Genomic DNA, 20,531 nt, shown 5'->3' with positions numbered 1-20,531 from the left:
GGTTGGAGGCTGTGATAAATAGAATATGAGAGTGGGAACAGAAGGACACACGCCAACTCCTGACCAACTGAATGCTGCTCAAGTTGCAGTTCCCTCAAGGGCCACTAATAAAGAACCATCAAAAAGTAATTGTCATGATATATTTTTCCAAATTCTCCAAAGGCAGAGGGTGAGCACAGTTTTTAAAATCTGGAATTCAGTTCATTATAATTGATACTGCAGAAAAGTATTCAACAATCATTTCTTATAAGTCATTATCCTAAAGGAACACAAAATTAGAATTTTCTACCATGGTTATTTTATGAGTTCAGGAAGCTTTTATTTTGGGGAGTGGCAGAGGGAGAGGGACACAGAGAGTCTTATATGGTCTCTACACTGGGTATGGAGGGGGCTTAATCTCATGATCCTGAGATCATGACCCAAGCTGAAACCAAGAGTCGGAGGTTCAACCAGGTGAACTGCTCAGGCACCTGAAATTGATGAACCTTAATAAAGAGATAAAAAATAAAAGGCAACAGAAAGACACTGCCATCCAATAAGATCCACTAGGGTCACAGATGTCAAATAATATCAGTATTATAAATTACATTGCAGGGAACCTCCCCTTATTCTCTATCTGTTATTTAGATCCTTTTTACCACTTTTCCTTGGAAGAGGGAGAGGTGGTGGTGGTGGCAACATTTACTCTTCTTGCATCTCTTCTTTCTAGTCCACGGGCATCCTCTGTCCCAAATGAAGACTGAATGAGTTTTGTTCCAAACATACAGAGGGTCAAAGTTTCTCAAATATATTCACTAAAGAGGAGTCAATGAAGGAATAAACTGACTGTCACTCATCTAACTCCCGAAGTGACAGTGAGAACAGGTAGTTTTGCATAGGTAAGCCTGGAGGCCTACCTGTGAACGTTAATTGAAAACATTACTTATACAAAGAAGGTGGTAAATTTTATTATTTGATGAAATGGTTTCAAATTTTAATTGATCTGAATTCAAATTAAATAAATAAATAACTTTAGTCTCCCAGAAAAATTTTCCCAATATAACAGAGAGTGTGAGTATGATTGCTGGTAAAAGCCAAAATGAAGCAGTCTTATATCCAAAGGATCTACCCTCATAGGCTTACTGGATTATCAAGAGTAGAATTTATTTAACAAGCTTCCTAAATTAAAAAACAGTGTCACTGAAGGTCAACACATTATATTAAGTATTTTAAACATAAAATTCATGATCAAATGCTAATATGGCTGAGTTCATCAGTCTTTCCTACGAATATAGAAGAATTAATGTTTTGATAAGACAAGAGGAAATAATTTTAGATCCTAAGAACTTCATAGGAGAGGAAGAACTAGAGTTACAATACCAATAACAAGTACAGGGACTTAAACTCTTCTACAGTGGAAGGGAGAGGGGGAAGAAAATTAAGAATGCAGAAATAAACCTGACTCATCATTCAGTTTGGCCTATCAGAGTCTTCCCCTGGCAAGTACATGACAAGATACTATCTCTCCAGTGAGTCATTTCTCCCAGGAGCTAAGGGGGGAGGGCTTGTCTGTATTTCAAAATCATGTCTGTGAACCTTGAGCAATAAACCTGCTAACTCAACTTATGAGGACAGATGTCATGACCAACATTAGTAAAAATAAAAAAAATAACTAGAGAAACTGGGTGAACATAAAAAAATTTAAATAGCTATTAATATAAATAGCTATCTAATAGCTAAGATCAATTACCAAGGAACAAGCATAGAATAGTTGTCATCTGAAATCCACAGCTATATTTTCACTGTTATCTTGTGTTACCATGTCACTGAGTATGCACCAAAATGAAATACTATCTTCTACGGGCAGCCAGAAAGCTCCTTGAGGGAGCTCAACCTGCAAATGATTGGAGCTCCACTCTCTCATATTATGTTCTTTAAATAACAGAGGCTTATTAGATATTTATTTTAATGAATAAATGTAGATTATTTACTTGAGCAATGCAAGAGTAACCTAACGTAATTTTGATTCTCTATTCAGAAAACATATACTGGATACAACTAGGACAATTTTTTGAAACATAAAAAAGTAGTTTTCACTCTCATGTACAAGTGTATAGGATTTCCCTACAAACACTGAGTTATGCCTAAAGTTGCTCATTAACAATCATTTACCCCCAATAAAACCCTAAGACATATTATTGGACAATATATCAAGTTACTGTTAACTATTGATATTCCCAGTGAGGTTGCACTTACCGATTTTTTTTACAGGATGGATAACTGGATACCTTCAAGCAGCTGCTTGAAACACAAACCTCAATGAGGCTAAGTTTTGACATGAAGGAGGGGAGGGAATTTCCTGAGCACCTATCTAAAAGAGATTTCTGGGGGGAAGAAATGTACATTGGGGTATAGGGAGGCTTAACACTCCTTGGAGGTGCAGAAATGGACAGTGACAAATGTCACTGAGAAAGGTAGGGTACTTTATACTATGGCTACAAAGATTGGCTCATATTGTGTCCATTTGTTTCTGGATGTTGTTTGGGCAAGTTACATATATCAAAACTCAGAGAACATAAGCTGTAGGGTTAGGGAGCTGATTTACTAGTGAGGAAAGTTGAATTGAAGCAGGCAAGAACACAAATTGTTCAAAGAGGTCACTAAGATAAACCCTAAGACAGATTCTGAAGGCTGAGTGCTGTGAAGAACACTGAGTTGGTCAGGCCAATCAGGCTGGCAAAGAACAAATTGGACAGATCATCCCCTCTGGACTCCATCCAGGACCCAAAACACTACAACAGGACTTATATATAAAGTACAGATAAATTGGGTTTATATTTAAGTTCCAGAAAAAAATTTCATTATACCACTTCAGGAAACCCCTCCTAAGCAGTCCCAGCCTGGCTTAAAAATACTTTCATTTGCCTAAACATGGGGTGAAAAACAAAACTACATCTTTGTATTTTAAAGTTTTTATCTCCCTATTTAGAAATAATTGAAGGTACAGAGAGCGGAACTAACTATAAATGAATGCTCTAGTGTTAAAATTCTGCATATGACAAAATATGATCAATATAATATACTAAATATCTGTCCAAATCCATAGAATGTACAACATGAGTGAACCATAATGTAAATTATGTACTTTGACGTGTCCATATAAGTTCATCATTTGTAACAAAGGTACCACTCTGGTGGGGGGGTGTTAGTAACAGGAGAGGCTATGCATTTGTAAAGGCAAGAAGCATATGGAATATTTCTGTACCTTCCCCTCAATTTTGCTGTGATGTTAAGATTGCTCCAAAAAAATAAGTTTTAATTTTAAAACACAAAAAAATACAAAATAACAGATCCTTCTTGGTTTTGAAAATGGAGCATTTCAGTATGGTGTGAAAAAAACTAAAGAAAATAAGGATGGGGGCGCTGAAAACTGACATAACTGCCTCCAGGATAAAGACAAATAAAATCTGTACAAAAGGCAATATTGCTGAGAAACTGCAAATCAGACATATGATTTATGTTTTGTTTTGTGTTTATTTGACATCTTTGGAAATATGCTTTCTAGTTAAAAGCACAAGATCCATACTAAACCTTTCCCATAGATGTCTCTATGCTAACAAATTAAATTAACTAAAAAAAGAAAGTGCATGTGAGCAGGCTTGCCAGAATGTCCTCCTTCAGGTTCCAGTACTAGCTTCTTATGACACTTCTTTCTCCAGGCAAAATCCTTCCTGGTGCAAGGCAGTGATGAGAAATCATACAGCAGTAACAACATTCATCCTGCTAGGATTGACAGATGACCCAAAAATACAAGTTCTACTCTTTGTATTTTTGTTTCTCACCTACATGTTGAGTGTAACTGGAAACCTCATCATTATCACCCTCACACTGGTGGACTCCCATCTTAAAACTCCCATGTATTTTTTCCTCCGAAATTTCTCTTTCTTAGAAGTCTCATTCACCACTGTCTGTATTCCCAGATTCCTGTATACTATGACCACTGGAGATAATACTGTTTCTTATAATGCTTGTGCCACCCAGTTATTTTTTGTTGTCCTCTTTGGAGCAACAGAATTTTTTCTCCTTGCCGCCATGTCCTATGACCGCTATGTGGCCATTTGCAAGCCCCTGCATTATACAACTATCATGAACAACAGAGTCTGCACTACCCTCGTTCTCTGCTGTTGGTTTGCTGGCCTGTTAATCATCCTCCCACCTCTTGGCCTGGGCCTCCAGCTGGAATTCTGTGACTCAAATGTGATTGATCATTTTGGCTGTGATGCATCTCCAATTTTACAGATAACCTGCTCAGACACAGTCTTAATCGAGAGAATTGTTCTGAGTTTTGCCGTGCTGACACTCATTATTACCTTAGTGTGTGTAGTCCTCTCCTATACCTACATCATTAAGACCATTCTAAGATTCCCTTCTGCCCAACAAAGGAAAAAGGCCTTTTCCACCTGCTCTTCCCATATGATTGTGGTTTCCATCACTTATGGCAGCTGCATCTTCATCTACATCAAACCTTCAGCAAAGGAAGGAGTAGCTATTAATAAAGTAGTGTCTGTGCTCACTACTTCAGTTGCTCCTTTGTTTAACCCATTCATTTATACACTTCGAAACAAACAAGTGAAAGATGCCTTCAAAGACACAGTAAAATGGATTGTATTTCTCACAAAGAAGTAAGAGACAATTGATTTTTTTGAGGCTGGGTTAAATTAAATTTAAATCTGAATAACCCATCCATGAATTTGCCAAATAAATGGTTAACAAATATTTCCACAAAAAAGTTTCCACTGCCCATTCTGGAAATTTTTTGAGTGTACTATATCATGAAATATGATATGACTACAGAATTGAAAGAATAGTTTTCCGAGTACTGAATGTGTTCTACTCTCATAGCTTGATGGCGTTTAAACATAGACTCAAGAAGAACAAGACTGAATTTAGGGGCAGCACAACTAAGTCCTACTTAGATAACTTCTTCAATATCCAGACTTACATTATCCCTTAATTTAAGAAGAATGTTAGTGAGGGATGGGCAAAATAGGTGAAAGAGGCCAAGTGTATGGTGGTGGATGGTAACTAGATTTGTGGTGGTAATCCCTTTGTAATGTATACAGATGCCAATCTTAATGCTGTATACCTGAAACATATAATGATATATACCAATTTACCTCAATTTCTAAAAAAGAAGAATGTTAGATATTAGGAGCCTTGACTAAAACATCAAAAATATTGCTAATTTGAGAAGGGGCATTTGGTTGCTTAGCACAGACTGACTACTGAAGATACAATCCAGATATAGTCTGAAAAAAAGCTGTTGGTGGGAATGTGAACTGGTACAGCCACTCTGGAAAACTGTGTGGAGGTTCCTCAAAGAGTGGCCCTATGACCTAGCAATTGCACTGCTGGGGATTTACCCCAAAGATACAGATGCAGTGAAACAGCAGGACACCTGCACCCCAATATTTATAGCAGCAATGTCCACAATAGCCAAACTGTGGAAGGAGCCTCGGTGACCATCAAAAGAAGAATGGATAAAGAAGATATGGTCTATGTATACAATGGAATATTACTCGCCATTAGAAACAACAGATACCCACCATTTTCTTCAACGTGGTTGGAACTGGAGGGTATTATGCTGAGTGAAGTAAATCAATCGGAGAAGGACAAATGGTCTATGTATACAATGGAATATTACTCGCCATTAGAAACAACAGATACCCACCATTTTCTTCAACGTGGTTGGAACTGGAGGGTATTATGCTGAGTGAAGTAAATCAATCGGAGAAGGACAAACATTATATATTATATATTTGGGGAATATAAAAAATAGTGAAAAGGGAATAAAGGGGAAAGGAGAGAAAATGAGTGGGAAATATCAGTGAGGGTGACAAACAATGAGAGACACCTAACTCTGGGAAATGAACAAGGGGTAGTGGAAAGGGAGGTGGGAAGGGGATTGGGGTGACTGGGTGACAGGCACTGAGGGGGACACTTGACAGGATGAGCACTGGGTGTTATGCTATATGTTGGTAAATCGAACTCCAATAAAAAAAAATATACAATAAATAAATGTTAAAGAAAATAAAAATAGACTTAGAAAAAAAGGGGGGAGATGTGGGTGAAAAAAGTAATAGTCATTCAGGAAGCTTGGACCAAATCATTGGACTTTTTTCTATCAAAGGATAGAAACAAAAAAATAAATAAAATAAAATAAAATAAAATAAAATAAAATAAAATAAAATAAAATAATAAAATAAAATAATAAAATAAAATAAAATAACAAAGGATAGAAACAGTAATTGTGAAAGTTGTGTGTTTTCATACTATATATATATATATATATATGCTTATTAAACATCATCCAACTGCTCAAATGTATTTTTATGTTGTACTTCTTATTTTCAGTTGTTCATACAAGGTAATGACCATCATATAAGTTTCTTCTATACTTCAAAAATATTCAAGGAAAATAGAACTCTCTTTTCCAAGGCCTTTCCTCTTTTTTCATTTAAAATTTCTTTAAAAACCAACAAAATCCCACTACATGTTCCCCAGCTTCCCTTCTGAAAATTAACTTAAGCATACATCTACATGATATATATGTTTAGTAGTTGGGTTGATCACCTGAGTCATGAATCCTTAACAGAGGTTGTCTATGAATCTCATTGTTTGGTTTGGACGATGATGAAGAAAGATAAGAATATTGTAGATTCAAAAACCTATCCTAAAAAAAAAAAAGACCTATCCTGACTAATTTGCCATTCAAGAACCAACTGCATTTGGATAGGTCCAATATTGGAAATTCAGTAGGTTCATGAAAGATAATCCTCTACTTCTGATTTGGATAATGAGATATCCTCCTCTTGCTCACTTGCTCAGTAAGAGAAAATGAAAAAGAGTTGCATCTTGTCAGGTCTTTGGAACTGGAGGTAGTGCATCAAATAACTGAGGTCACATTTGGACCCAACACCAGTTCCCAAACATAACTCAAATATTACTGAAATTGATCATGACTTTATACTTTGCCCAGTTTGAACTCAGAACTTTGTTGAACCTAATTTTATGTGTAGGTTGCCTTTACACAGAAGGGGCAAATTTTTATGTTAGCCTACTCTTCCTCAGCTCTTCCTTCTAAATCCTTTATTTCAGTCACTCAGTGTTATCATTTTCTTCCGTCAAAAAGTTCTTGTTTATCATTCCTGTCATACTTCTAATCTAAAATTGTATCTCTCAACCAGAATTATCTTGACAACTTCCTAACGATATTGCATTTATAATCTCTTCTCTGTATTAGTCATCCTAAGCAGTATCACAGTATTTATTATCCTAAAACAGTATTTTAATTAGTTCACTTCTTGCTTTAAATCTTCTAGAATCTTCTCGTTCTTAATTTTGAAACTCATTCTCTTAGTAATCAGGAGTTGTGAAGAATCTATGTTCAACTTCACTAATCCAAACATTTTCTGCAAATCCTCAACATTAACCCTAATCCAAAATATAAGCTTTTCACATGATAGTTACCTACCTGAAATATCCTTCGTTTGCCCCTAATCAAATCCATTTATACCCTATTCAAACATAAGTGATTTCCCTGGCCCCACTCAAATTCATCTTCCATTTCCCTCCCCTCATCCTTTCTTCCAAAAACGATGTTCTATTTCTATACACCCCATAGGAATTCTTGTTAATTCCACATATTTTGTTATTTCCCAATTGGTTTGCATTGTATATGTTCTATATGTTTAACCTTGTCTCTATCTTTGCTGTATACCTGAAACAAGGGCAAATATCTTTGACAAAGAAAATATTTCAAAATTATCTTCATAATAATGCCAGTTTATCACCTCTACACTAGGTGTCAGTTGTACAGATCTAACCATCTGACCTGAACTCTTTTTATAAGAAGTCTCATATAGTTCAATAATATATGACAGAAATATTTATTAATATTTCCTCATTGTTTGACTTAACTTTGCTCCAACAATTCTAATGAAACCACATTCTCCCTTCCTAATTAGATACAATCTTTTTAAAATATCTATTGGAAGAGTTAATTTATTTATTTGAGAGAGCAGAGAGAGAGACACACAAGCAATGAGGAGGGACAGAGAGAGAGAAGGAGAGCAGACTCCTCACTGAACAGGGAGCCCAACTTGGAACTTGATCCCAGGACCCTGAGACCATGACCTGAGCTGAGGGCAGATGCTTAACCAAATAACCCACCCAGGTGTCCGTAATTAGATATAATCTAATTTGGTATCACTTAAACCTCACACTACAATTGTTCACACTATTTCTCCTGCTTCCATCTAAGACATGTCATCATTCTTTAATTTATTCATCCAACATACTACCATATTCCAGATACTCTTAATGAACAGATAGGACAAGGTTTCTGACCTCATGGAACTTGTGTTCCACCCTCAAAAAGGAAAAAGATGATGCTTCTATGTAAACAGGACCTCCCAAATCCACTCCTTCCCTTGGTGTCTAGAACCCTTCTTTAAGTATGCTCTTTTTGGAAAATAAAAATAAATATAATCACATTGATGAGGTATGTCCAAGAAACAGAGAAAGCACTAAAAGAACTTCTAATGGCCAAAGTTGGAACAATTTGGATAAGAAAATAAATGGAATAGTAGTAGATAATAACCCAAAGAATAAAATAGATATCCAATAATTCATACTTATATAAATGATTGATTGAATGAATTAATAAGTGAGGGAGAAGGGACAAACCTCCCATGTAGAAGTATTCCAAATAATTTGTGTAGATACTCCATCCTAAAGAAAGAGAAAACTTTACAGTGGAAAAACTGACAGTAAAAATGCACTTTACCTCTGTGGTCTTCCCAATAGCATCAGACAAATTTCAAAACTGGAGTATTCTATAAAATATCTGACCAGTAACTCTCAAAAGTCAAAGTCTTCAAACATAAGGAAAGTGTGAGAAACTGTCATGGTCAAGAGGAGCAAAAAGATAGCATAACAACTAAATGTAATGTGGTATCCTAAATGAGATATTGCAATAGAAAAAAATATATTGAAAGGTTAAAACTTAGAAAATCTGAATAAAAACTATAGATTTTATTTTAAAATAATACATCAACATTGGTTCATTAATTGTAACAAATCCATCATATTAATGTGAGATGTTAATAATAGGAGAAACTGAGCATATGATATATGGGAACCAGCTATACTACCTACACAATTTTTCTGCATATCTAAAATTATTCTAAAAATATTGTCTAGTGATGGGCACTGAGGGGGGACACTTGACGGAATGAGCACTGGGTGTTATGCTATATGTTGGCAAATCGAACTCCAATAAAAAAATACAAAAAATAAAATAAATAAGTCTGTTAAAAAATAAATACAGTCCTCAAGTTAAGTGACAACTATTTTTTTATAAATTTATTTTTATTGGTGTTCAATTTGTCAACATATAGAATAACACCCAGTGCTCATCCCGTCAAGTGCCCACCTCAGTGCCCGTCACCCAGTCACCCCCACCCCCCACCCACCTCCCCTTCCACCACCCCTAGCTCGTTTCCCAGAGTTAGGAGTCTCTCATGTTCTGTCTCCCTTTCTGATATTTCCCACTCATTTTTCTCATTTCCCCTTTATTCCCTTTCACTATTTTTTATATTCCCCAAATGAATGAGACCATATTTTCTCCATGCTGAAAAATGTATGGCTTAAGTGATGGGTTGTTTTGTTTTGCTTAAGTGATGGGTTTGAAAGAAAATTTGTTTTTTTTTATAAATTTATTTTTTATTGTGTTCAATTTGCCAACATACAGAATAACACCCAGTGCTCATCCCATCAAGTGCCCCCCCTCAGTGCCTGTCACCCATTCACCCCCACCCCCGGCCTCCTCCCCTTCCACCACCCCTAGATTGTTTCCCAGAGTTAGGAGTCTTTATGTTCTGTCTCCCTTTCTGATATTTCCCACACATTTCTTCTCCCTTCCCTTATATTCCCTTTCACTATTATTTATATTCCCCAAATGAATAAGACCATATAATGTTTGTCCTTCTCCGATTGACTTATTTCACTCAGCATAAAGAAATTTAAAGATCTGTCCTGCAGGCTGCTCACTGCAAGGACGTCATTCAACCCCACTGTTTTGCTTCTCTCATTCTTTTCTTTAACCTGCTGGTGACCTGTGTTTGACCTCCCATTGCAACTTCCTCACTACCCTCACCAGTATCCCTGTGATGACTTCTCTTAAACATCTCTTGAACTTTTGTTATTGAGGATGGCAATAAAGGATCTTTATTAGTCTCTCAGAATCATGACTCCCCAGAGAATGTATTGTTTGTCAGTACAATTGATCCCAAAGAGGCTGCTCTGAAGAGAGAAAATATTTTGTTACTTTTGATATTAAAAAACCTAAAAAAAAAAATTTTTTTTAAAAAGCTCCCCAGAAAGTTAATGTCTCTTGTTCAAGTCATCATTTCTCCTGAGAAGGAGCTCTAGAAATTATCTGGCCTTCAATGCATGTTTTGTATATAGTTTAATAAATATTTGAATGTAGGTCCAACATTTTTCTATGCAGTGTAAAAAATACAACAAAGTAAATCTGCCACAGGACAACAAATCAGTATATAAAATACAGCCATGAAAAGTTAACAATAGAAGAAATTGCATGAGGCAAAAGATACTGAAATGCCACATAAGTGGCACAGATCATTTGTGCTTTCAATACAAGAGAGAATTCCCTGTAATCAAGTGAAATAGTTAATTGCATTTATGCTATTTACTATGTCCCAGGCATTATTCTAAGAAACACGGATAGTAATAATAGAATCAAAACCAGTATATGTTGTATCTCACTATCATCAATTATTGTTATTATTCATTATTATGAACAAATTATCATTATCATTTTTGCATTACAAATAAGAGAACTCAGACACAAAAAAAGTAAGCAGACAGTATTTCTTTAAAAACAAAAAACTAGATTAAACCAATTAATGAGAATATACTTCAAAACTCCTGGGCAAATCTTTTTTTTTTTTTTCAAATCTTTCTACCTAAGCAAAATGTCTAAGGCAGATATAAAAATTAGAAATAATTAGTGTTATTTACTTACTGATTAATATAAAGTGAAAGGAAAGTCACTTGGAGAGTTTAAATCTAGATAACTGGAAATATACTGCTCCTGACACAAATAGACAATTAACATGGAGAATCATAAGCCCTCCAAATTTCTTTCTTCAAAATTGTTTTGTCTATCTAGGTCCTTTGCTTTTACACATAAATATTAAATGCCAGCTAGTTAAATTCTCTCTTGAAAAAGAAAGCCCGTTAGAATTTTGATTGGGATTGCAATCTTAACACTATTAAGTCTTCTGATCCATGAATATGTTCTCTCTCTCCATTTATTTAGGCCTTCCGTAATCCTCCTACAATGATTTATAATTTTTTTAAATTTTATTTATTTATTCATGAGAGACACACAGAGAGAGAGGGAGAGACACAGGCAGAGGGAGAAGCAGGCTCCATGCAGGGAGCCTGACATGGGACTGGATCTGGGGTCTCCAGGATCACACCCTGGGCTGAAGGCAGGAGCTAAACTGCTGCGCCACCAGGGCTGCCCTGATTTATAGTTTTAAGCATTTCAAAAACTACACAACTTCAGTCAGATTTATCCCTAAGTAATTCATATTTTTATGTAAACTATACTCTTTATTTTTATATTCCAATTATTCATTATTAGTATATAGAAATTCAATTGATATTTATAAATTGACCTTGTATCTTGTCACTGTCCTAAGCTCACTTATTAGTTTTATGTTATTTTTTATTATTTTTATAAATTTATTTTTATTGGTGTTAAATTTGCCAACATATAGAATAACACCCAGTGCTCATCCCATCAAGTGCCCCCCTCAGTGCCCATCACCCAGTCACCCCCACTCCCCGCCCACCTCCCCTTCCACCACTCCTAGTTCATTTCCCAGAGTTAGGAGTCTTTCATGTTCTGTCTCCCTTTCTGATATTTCCCACTCATTTTTCTCCTTTCCCCTTTATTTCCTTTCACTATTTTTTATATTCCCCAAATGAATGAGACCATATAATGTTTGTCCTTCTCCAATTCACTTATTTCACTCAGTATAATACCTTCCAGTTCCATCCACCTCGAAGCAAATGGTAACTGTGTGGAGGTTCCTCAAAGAGTTAAAAATAGATCTGCCCTACAACCCAGCAATTGCACTGCTGGGGATTTACCCCAAAGATTACAGTTTTAGCATCAATTTTGTGTTTCCCATTGACTTTCTATATTAATGATCATGTCATCTGAAAATAAAAACTATTCTAATGCTTCATGTTCAATTGACATGATTCTTATATTTTCCTGCCTTAGTGCTGATCACTATTTTCACTGCCCAAAAATTACTTGCTCATCCCTGGTAATGACCGATTGTTTTTATGTCTCCAAAGTTTTGCCTTTTCCAGAATGTCATTTAGTTGGAGTCATGCAGTATGTAGTCTTTTCAGACTGGCTTCTTTAACTTATCATTATGCATTCCAGGTTTTTGTTTTGTTACATGGTTACTCTCGGGTCAAAACATCTTTAGGGTTAATAGATCTTTAACTGATAAGAGTTTACGTTCAAATAATGTTAACACCATTACAGATGTAGTGTAAGAATCTTATAATGTTAACACCATTACAGATGTAGTGTAAGAATCTTATAATATACTCTCATTTTGCCCCTTCTGTTGTCACATATTTTTTGCTACATATTTTTTGTATATTTTTATTGGAGTTCAATTTGCCAACATATAGCATAACACCCAGTGCTCGTCCCCTCAAGGGCCCTGCTCAGTGCGCATCACCCAGTCACCGCATCCCCCCGCCCACCTCCCCTTCCACTACGCTGTTTGTTTCCCAGTTAGGAGTCTCTTATGGTTTGTCACCCTCTCTGTTTTTTTCCCACTCATTTTCTCTCCTTTCCCCTATAATCCCTTTTACTATTTTTTATATTCCTCACATGAGTGAACCATATAATGATTGTCCTTCTCCAACTGGCTTACTTTACTTAGCATAATACCCTCCAGTTCCACCCACATCGAAGGAAATGGTGGGTGTTCATCATTTCTAATGGCTGAGTAATATTCCATTGTATACGTAGGCCACATCTTCTTTATCCATTCATCTTTCGATGGACACCGAGGCTCCTTCCACAGTTTGGCTATTGTGGACATTGCTGCTAGAAACATAGGGGTGCAGGTGTCCTGGCATTTCACTGCATCTATACCTTTGGGGTAAATACCCAGCAGTGCAATTGCTGGGTCATAGGGCAGATCTATTTTTAACTCTTTGAGGAACCTCAAAATAGTTTTTCAGAGAGGCTGTACCAATTCACATTCCCACCAACAGTGCAAGAGGATTCCCCTTTCTCCACATCCTCTCCAACATTTGTTGTTTCCTGTCTTATTAATTTTCCCCATTCTCACTGGTGTGAGGAGGTATGTCATTATGGTTTTGATTTATATTTCCCTGATTGCAAGTGGTGCAAAGCATTTCCTCATGTGCATGTTGGCCATGTCTATGTCTTCCTCTGTGAGATTTCTGTTTATGTCTTTTGCCCATTTCATGATTGGATTGTTTGTTTCTTTGCTGTTGAGTTTAATAAGTTCTTTATAGATCCTGGATGCTAGCCCTTTATCTGATACGTCATTTGCAAATCTCCTCTTCTGTAGGTTGTCTTTGAGTTTTGTTGACTGTTTCTTTTGCTGTGCAGAAGGTTTTTATCTTGATCAAATCCCAATAGTTCATTTTTGCTTTTGTTTCCTTTGCCTTCATAGATGTATCTTGCAAGAAGTTGCTGTGGCCAAGTTCAAAAGGGATTTTGTCTGTGTTCTCCTCTAGGATTTGATAGATTCTTGTCTCACATTTAGGTCTTTTATCCATTTGGAGTTAATATTGTGGAAATATCTATGCTATCCAGGGCAATTTACACATTCAATGCAATCCCTATCAAAATGCCATGGACTTTCTTCAGAGAATTGAAACAAATCATCTTAAGATTAGTGTGGAATCACAAAAGACTCCATATAGCCAGGGGAGTACTGAAAAAGAAAACCAGAACTGGGGGCATCACAATGCCGGATTTTAGGTTACACTACAAAGCTGTGGTCATCAAGGCAGTGTGGTACTGGACAACAACAGACACACAGATCAGTGGAATAGAATAAAGAACCCAGAAATGGGCCCTCAACTCTATGGTCAACTAATATTCAACAAAGCAGGAAAGACTATCCACTGGAAAAAGGACAGCCTCTTCAATAAATGGTGCTGAGAAAATTGGACAGCCACTTGCAGAAGAATGAATCTGGACCATTCTTTTACACAAGACACAAAGATAAACTCAAATTGAATATGCTATTTTTGTAACACAGTCTATTGTACATATTACATAAATGCAAAAATGTATTTTTATTTATATGGACAATTATCTTTTTCCTTCTTTTTCTTTGGTAAATTGAACACCAATAAAAAATAAATTTATTATTAAAAAATAAAATAAATTCAATTAGCCAACATATAATACATCATTAGTTTCAGATGTAAAGTTCAGTAATCCATCAGTTGCATATAACACCCAGTGCTCATCACATCACATGCCCTCCTAATGCCCACCATCCAATCACCACATCTTCCCACCCACTTCCTCTCCAGCAACCATCAATTTGTTTCCTATAGTTAAGAGTCTCTCATGGCTTGTCTCCCTCTTTGATGACTTCCCATTCAGTTTTCCCTCCCTTCCCCTATGATCCTCTGTGCTATTATACTCCACATATAGGTGAAACCATTTAATTATCCTTCTCTGATTGACCTATTTCACTTAGCATAATTAAATAGGCAATTATCTTTAAAGAGATCTTTAAATTACTAAAAAAATGTCTTGTATATTTACCCACATACTTATCAATACTGAGTTGCTTCATTTTGTATCTGTGGATCCAAATTTGATTATGATGTGTCTTGGGGGAGTTTTCTTTATGCCTCTTCTGTTTAGTGTTCACTGAATTCTTGGTGAGGGTTTTATAGTTTTCATAAAATCTGGAAATTTTTCAGCTATTATTTCTTTAAACATTTTTTCTGCCCTTAACCCAATCCCCAATGGGCTCCAATTACATGTGTTATAGGCTACTCAAAGTGGTCACACAGCTCACTGATGCTCCTTTTTTCTCTCTTTCATTTTGGATAGTTTCTATTAGTATGCCTTCAAGTTTGCCAATATTTTCTTCTGCAAGTATAATCTGTGTTTAAACCTATGCAGTCTATTTTTTATTTCACATGCTGTAGTTTTCATCTCTAAGTTTGATTTGAGTCTTTATACTTTCCTTGTTTCTACTTAATTTTTTGAATGTATAGAGTGAAGTTATAATAGCTGTTTTAAAGTTCTTGCTTGCCAATTCTAACATTGGTGTCTGGTTGGGTCACTTTCTTTTTTTTTTTTTTTAATTTTTTTTTTATTTATTTATGATAGTCACAGAGAGAGAGAGAGAGAGAGAGGCAGAGACACAGGCAGAGGGAGAAGCAGGCTCCATGCACCGGGAACCCGACGTGGGATTCGATCCCGGGTCTCCAGGATCGCGCCCTGGGCCAAAGGCAGGCGCCAAACCGCTGCGCCACCCAGGGATCCCTGGTTGGGTCACTTTCAATTAACTAATTTATTTCCTCATGCTTTATGTGTGTAAAATTATTATATATATAACATATATAAATATATATAAAATAAGAATATATGTGCATATAAAAAATACACACACACACACATTTTGCTTCTCTGCATGTCTGATAACTTTTATTGGATTCTACACATGGTGATTTTTGCCTTGTTGGGTCTTCAATATTTTTGTGTTTCTATAAATATTTCTATAAATATTCTTGTGTTCTATGATGCAATTAAGTTATTTAGAAACAGTTTGATCCTTCTGGGTTAATCGTTGAAATACATTCAATTCCTCAAAAAGTATACATCTATTTTGAGGTAAATTTCTGCTAGAGTTATGGGGAAAAATGTCTCACTATGACCCCCTTCTTGCCCATCATTAATCAGATTATCTTTAAGCCCTTGTTCTTTGAAGCATAGAGAGATAATGTAGTGCACTTAGAAAGCTTGGACTTTGTCATAAGGCAAACATGAGTTCAAGTCTAAACTCTCTTAGCAAATACATGGCCTTGGGAAAATTATTTAGCTTCTTAATTTTCAACTTCTCAATTTTTCAACCATAAAATGTAGATAGTCATATAACCCACGTACTAATGTTGTGATTAAGATTATAAAAGACAATACAATAAGAGTATTTGGCACAGAACTAGGCCAAAGAAGAGCTCAATTAATATTATTTACCTAGCTAAAATATAAACTATATTTTATGTAACTATGTTATGTAACATTAGATACTCCTACATTTATCTTACCTCAATGAAATATATAATAGTGTACTGAATGGAGAAAATATTCTATAAAAATTATTGATTAAATAAATAAACAAAATCATATATATAAAGTTATAATACTATACTATTTGCATCAATTTTTGTTTTGGGTTGGACAGCAGCTGACCTTTTTTAAATTAAATTTTATATATTTAAGGTGTATATGATAATTTGGTATACATACACATAATGAAACTATTTCAACAGTCAAGCTAATTAACCTATCTTCTCACCATTAATTTCATATGTGTGAGTAGGTGTGTGTGTATGTGTGTGCATGCACATGGAGAGCATTCAGCAAATTTCTGAGAGTCAATACAGTATCACTAACTATAGTTCATATAATGTGCATTAGATTGAGACTTATTCATCCCACATAACTCCAAGTTTGTGCCCTTTGACCAACATGGACAACAACTGATCTTGAAACTTAAGTCAAAAATGAAAAAACTGAACACAAATTTCCCTGATTGTTTGTGATGTCTTAATAAAGAATGGTCACCGGAAGAAAAGCTGCTTAGAATAGAGGGAGGGAACCGTTTCCACTGTGACACAGAGTGACAGGACTTCATCCAAATCCAGATTCCCTCAGCAAATTCTGAGCAGCTTCTTTCTTGAGTTCAGCTGAAATATCCCTAGGTATATGGAGAGAATCTAACCTTCTAATCTAACCTTCTGATGGTTCATCTGACTCATTATTTTGCACATAACCTATTGTTACATCTTCCTGTCTCCAAAGACACTCTTCCTTCTGATAGATACTTAAAGCTTTTATTGGAAAGAATTCATTCTAGTTCATTACACTGTAGATTAACTAGTGACTTTTGAACCTGTACTCTCAAGGGAATCTTTTGTTCGTTCACTTAATTGATCCCTCCACACCTGTTGCATCCTAAATGGATATAACTATTGCTATTTTTGTAAATGTAAAATTTAGTGGGAGACCTTGTCTCCCTGTTCAAAAAAGCTAGAATAGTGATTTCCCAGAATGCAGAGAGCTCTTATATGTTAAGAACTCACTTAACCAGAATACATGAAGATTTTTCCTATTGAGAGAATGAAACTGTATATTTGGAATTTTTGTCTTTTAAACTTCTTAAGAGAAAAGGTGACTGGGAATTAATGGGTATGAGTTCCTGAGGAGAACTTGAAGAATTTTTGTGAGAGCTAGTGTGGGGGTATACAGAAAGAATGTGATAAGCCCTATATTTAATACTTTCTAGTCATTATTCCTGTCAAGCTTTGAGTCATACTAAGGACATTGGTTAAAGTATGCTCAGAAGCCATGAAAGACCATAAGAGAGGTAAATATAATTAAGTTAGTTTTAACATATATTCACCATCTGGGAACTAATAGAATAAAATTTGGGTGCTAAGTAACGTTGACAATACTCTAGAAGAATCAATAGTAATTTTGAGATACTACCTTGTTCTATGGTAAGTGACATGACTTTCTGTAAGATCTTTGGATACCATTCATGGGAGGTACATAGGTTAATAACAGAAACAGATGATTTATAGAGGATACAGTCAAGTCACCTATGAAAGATACTGAGGAAGCCCTTTCTCTCAATCCAATAAAAATGTCTCCTCCAATATTCTATAACACACAGCTTTAATCTCCAGGCTGATAATATAACCTTCTTTCATGTGCTTTATGTTTTACAACACGTTGGTCCCCATGTGTGTAAACACATTAAGTTAGTGGTCAATCAACACATTAAGACATTTATATGCTATTATATGCTATTGTTCAATGGTGACATTGGGATATGAAGAAATATTAAATACTGACAGAAAAAAAGTAAGAAAAATTTTAGGACCCAAAGTATAGCCCGGGGTAATGAGTACTCAGTCAGATATCAATTGAAGGCATTTGAAATCTATATCAAAATAAGAGATGGAATTAGGTAGATAGGATGGAAAGACAGCTGGGGTCCAGAGACTTGACCTATCACCTTTAACATTTGGTATCCTGTGATCAGGATCTACATGACTCTCTATTCCTGGGATGGTGCCTTGTAGCAGATAGCAAGAGCCAGAGGCTGTTGTACTTCCCTGTAATATTATCTGAAAACCAGGGGAGAGCTATACAGTGCAAAAGCACATGGTCCATCCCTCACTGGGAAGGGAAAAACCATGTTTCCTTAGACTCAAGGGAAATACACTTCAAGGCTATTTCTCAGAAATATTTTCCAACAACCAGGTGAAATCCATTCTTGCAAAAAACTAATTGGAGTCTTCTGGGAGCATCCTGTTCCATTTAAATAAAGAGAGAAATCAGGAGCCCTAGAGACAATGAATACAGATGGGAAATGTTTGGTTAGCTATAATGTGATTAATTTTAGATTGTTGAAGAGCAATTGTCTTCCTACTATTGCCTCTAATTCTGGTACAAATAGTTAACTAACTGAAATAGTTAACTGTGGTTAGGGAAGCAGAGGTGGCATCATATAAAAGATTATCTCTTCAAAAAAAGGTGGGGGTCAGGGAGCACAAAAGCAAGAGAAGTCAATTATCCATGTCCTCTCCATTTGTCCAATCATGATAAGCTTATACTTGAGTGAAGTAAACAAATTAAAAGGCATTAATTTGAAATATTTAAAAGCTAAGTCTCTGAAGTCAAACCACTTGTTTCCATATCCCTACTTTACCCCAGGTGGATCGGATGATACCCCAGATGGTACCTTAGGTGATACCTAGAACTTATGATCCTCAAGTTCCTCATCTATAAAATGTAGATTATAATACGACATAACTCAGAGAGTTGCTGTGAAGATTAATTGTGATAAACCACGTAAAACATTTAGCACAATATCTGTCACTTAGTAAATGTTCTAGAAATGTTAGCTGTTATCCTAGCAAGATTTGAAAATTAATTTGAAGAGAGAAAAATGGATTTCCATACCCAGAAGCATCTCTTATAAGATTGAATTTCATCATCAGAAGTCTATTTTTCAATTAAAACTATCTCTAGAATTGATAGTTCAAAGTTATTGCCAGCTTTAGAAAGCTTAGCATTGATCCATTTTCTAATTCTACAGTAACAAGAAGGTTATGACCAGATTTACTTAAGTATTTAACCTTTCATATAGCAAATTGTTTACTTACTAGGTTTTCCAAAAGAATGGTAGAAACCCTGGGACAGAAAAAAAGTGGACTACTTATTGAAGAAGCTGGAGAACACATTAGTTTGAAAATCTGGAGACCAGAAAAATAGACTCCTGAAATTTTCTTCTCACATCCATATAATTAAATAGATATATGTAATTGGGATTCAGGAGACAAATTCATTTTCCTGTCATTAATAAGCCAGCCAGTAATAATCTATGTTATATTATATATATATATATATATATATCATATATATTAACATAATAATAACTTACAACTTCTCAACCTCAAAATTAGGGGATTGAACAAAATGCCAACAATATCAGCTGCATTTAAGCTGTTCATGATCCACAGGTAATAATATATAAAGGGGACTGGTATCCATCAATCTAAAGTTTTATTTATCTTGTTTTTAAGAAAGAAGTAAGGGGATGCCTGAGTAGCTGAGTGGTTGAGCATCTGCCTTCCACTCAGGGCATGATCACAGACTGAGATCGAGTCCCACATCAGGCTGCCTGCATGGAGCCTACTCTCCCTCTGCCTATGTCTCTGCCTCTTTCTCTGTTTCTCTCATGAAAATAAATAAATTCTTTTTAAAGAGAGAGAGAGAGAGAGAGAGAGAGAAAGAAAGAAAGAAAGAAAGAAAGAAAGAAAGAAAGAAAGAAAGAAGAAAGAAAGAAAGAAAGAAAAAGTGTGGAAGAATAGGCAAAATAAGTGAAGGGGAGTGGGAGATAAGGCTTCCAGTTATGGAATGAATAAATCATGGGAATAAAAGACACAGCATAAGGAATATAGTCAACAATCATACTGTATGGTAACAGATGTTAGCTACACTTGTGGTGAGCACAGCAGAATATATAGAGAAGTTGAATTACCGTGTTGTACTTCTAAAACTAATGTAGTCTACGGCCATACCACCCTGAACGCGCCCGATCTCGTCTAAAACTAATGTAACATTGTGG

General features: G+C 35.6%; 1 protein-coding gene and 1 pseudogene across 2 annotated transcripts in view; both read left to right on the top strand.

Moving 5' to 3' along the window:
- Positions 1 to 20,531, top strand: part of LOC144323451 (olfactory receptor 6C1-like) — a 40,455-nt pseudogene that overhangs the window by 1,960 nt on the left and 17,964 nt on the right. The window lies entirely within an intron of this gene.
- Positions 3,676 to 4,862, top strand: LOC144322966 (olfactory receptor 6C2-like). The gene has a single exon (XM_077913185.1). It carries the CDS (start codon positions 3,727 to 3,729, stop codon positions 4,663 to 4,665), a length of 939 nt encoding a protein of 312 aa, XP_077769311.1. The 5' UTR covers positions 3,676 to 3,726; the 3' UTR covers positions 4,666 to 4,862.

The sequence above is a fragment of the Canis aureus genome, chromosome 11, assembly GCF_053574225.1.
Source record: "Canis aureus isolate CA01 chromosome 11, VMU_Caureus_v.1.0, whole genome shotgun sequence".
Taxonomy (NCBI): Eukaryota; Metazoa; Chordata; class Mammalia; order Carnivora; family Canidae; genus Canis; species Canis aureus.
Note: the sequence above shows the minus strand (reverse complement) of the source record. Positions and strands in the feature narration are given on the sequence as shown.

Coding starts and splice junctions, on each gene's coding strand:
- LOC144322966 (XM_077913185.1), top strand. CDS start 3,727: ATGAGAAATCATACAGCAGTAACAACATTCATCCTGCTAGGATTGACA.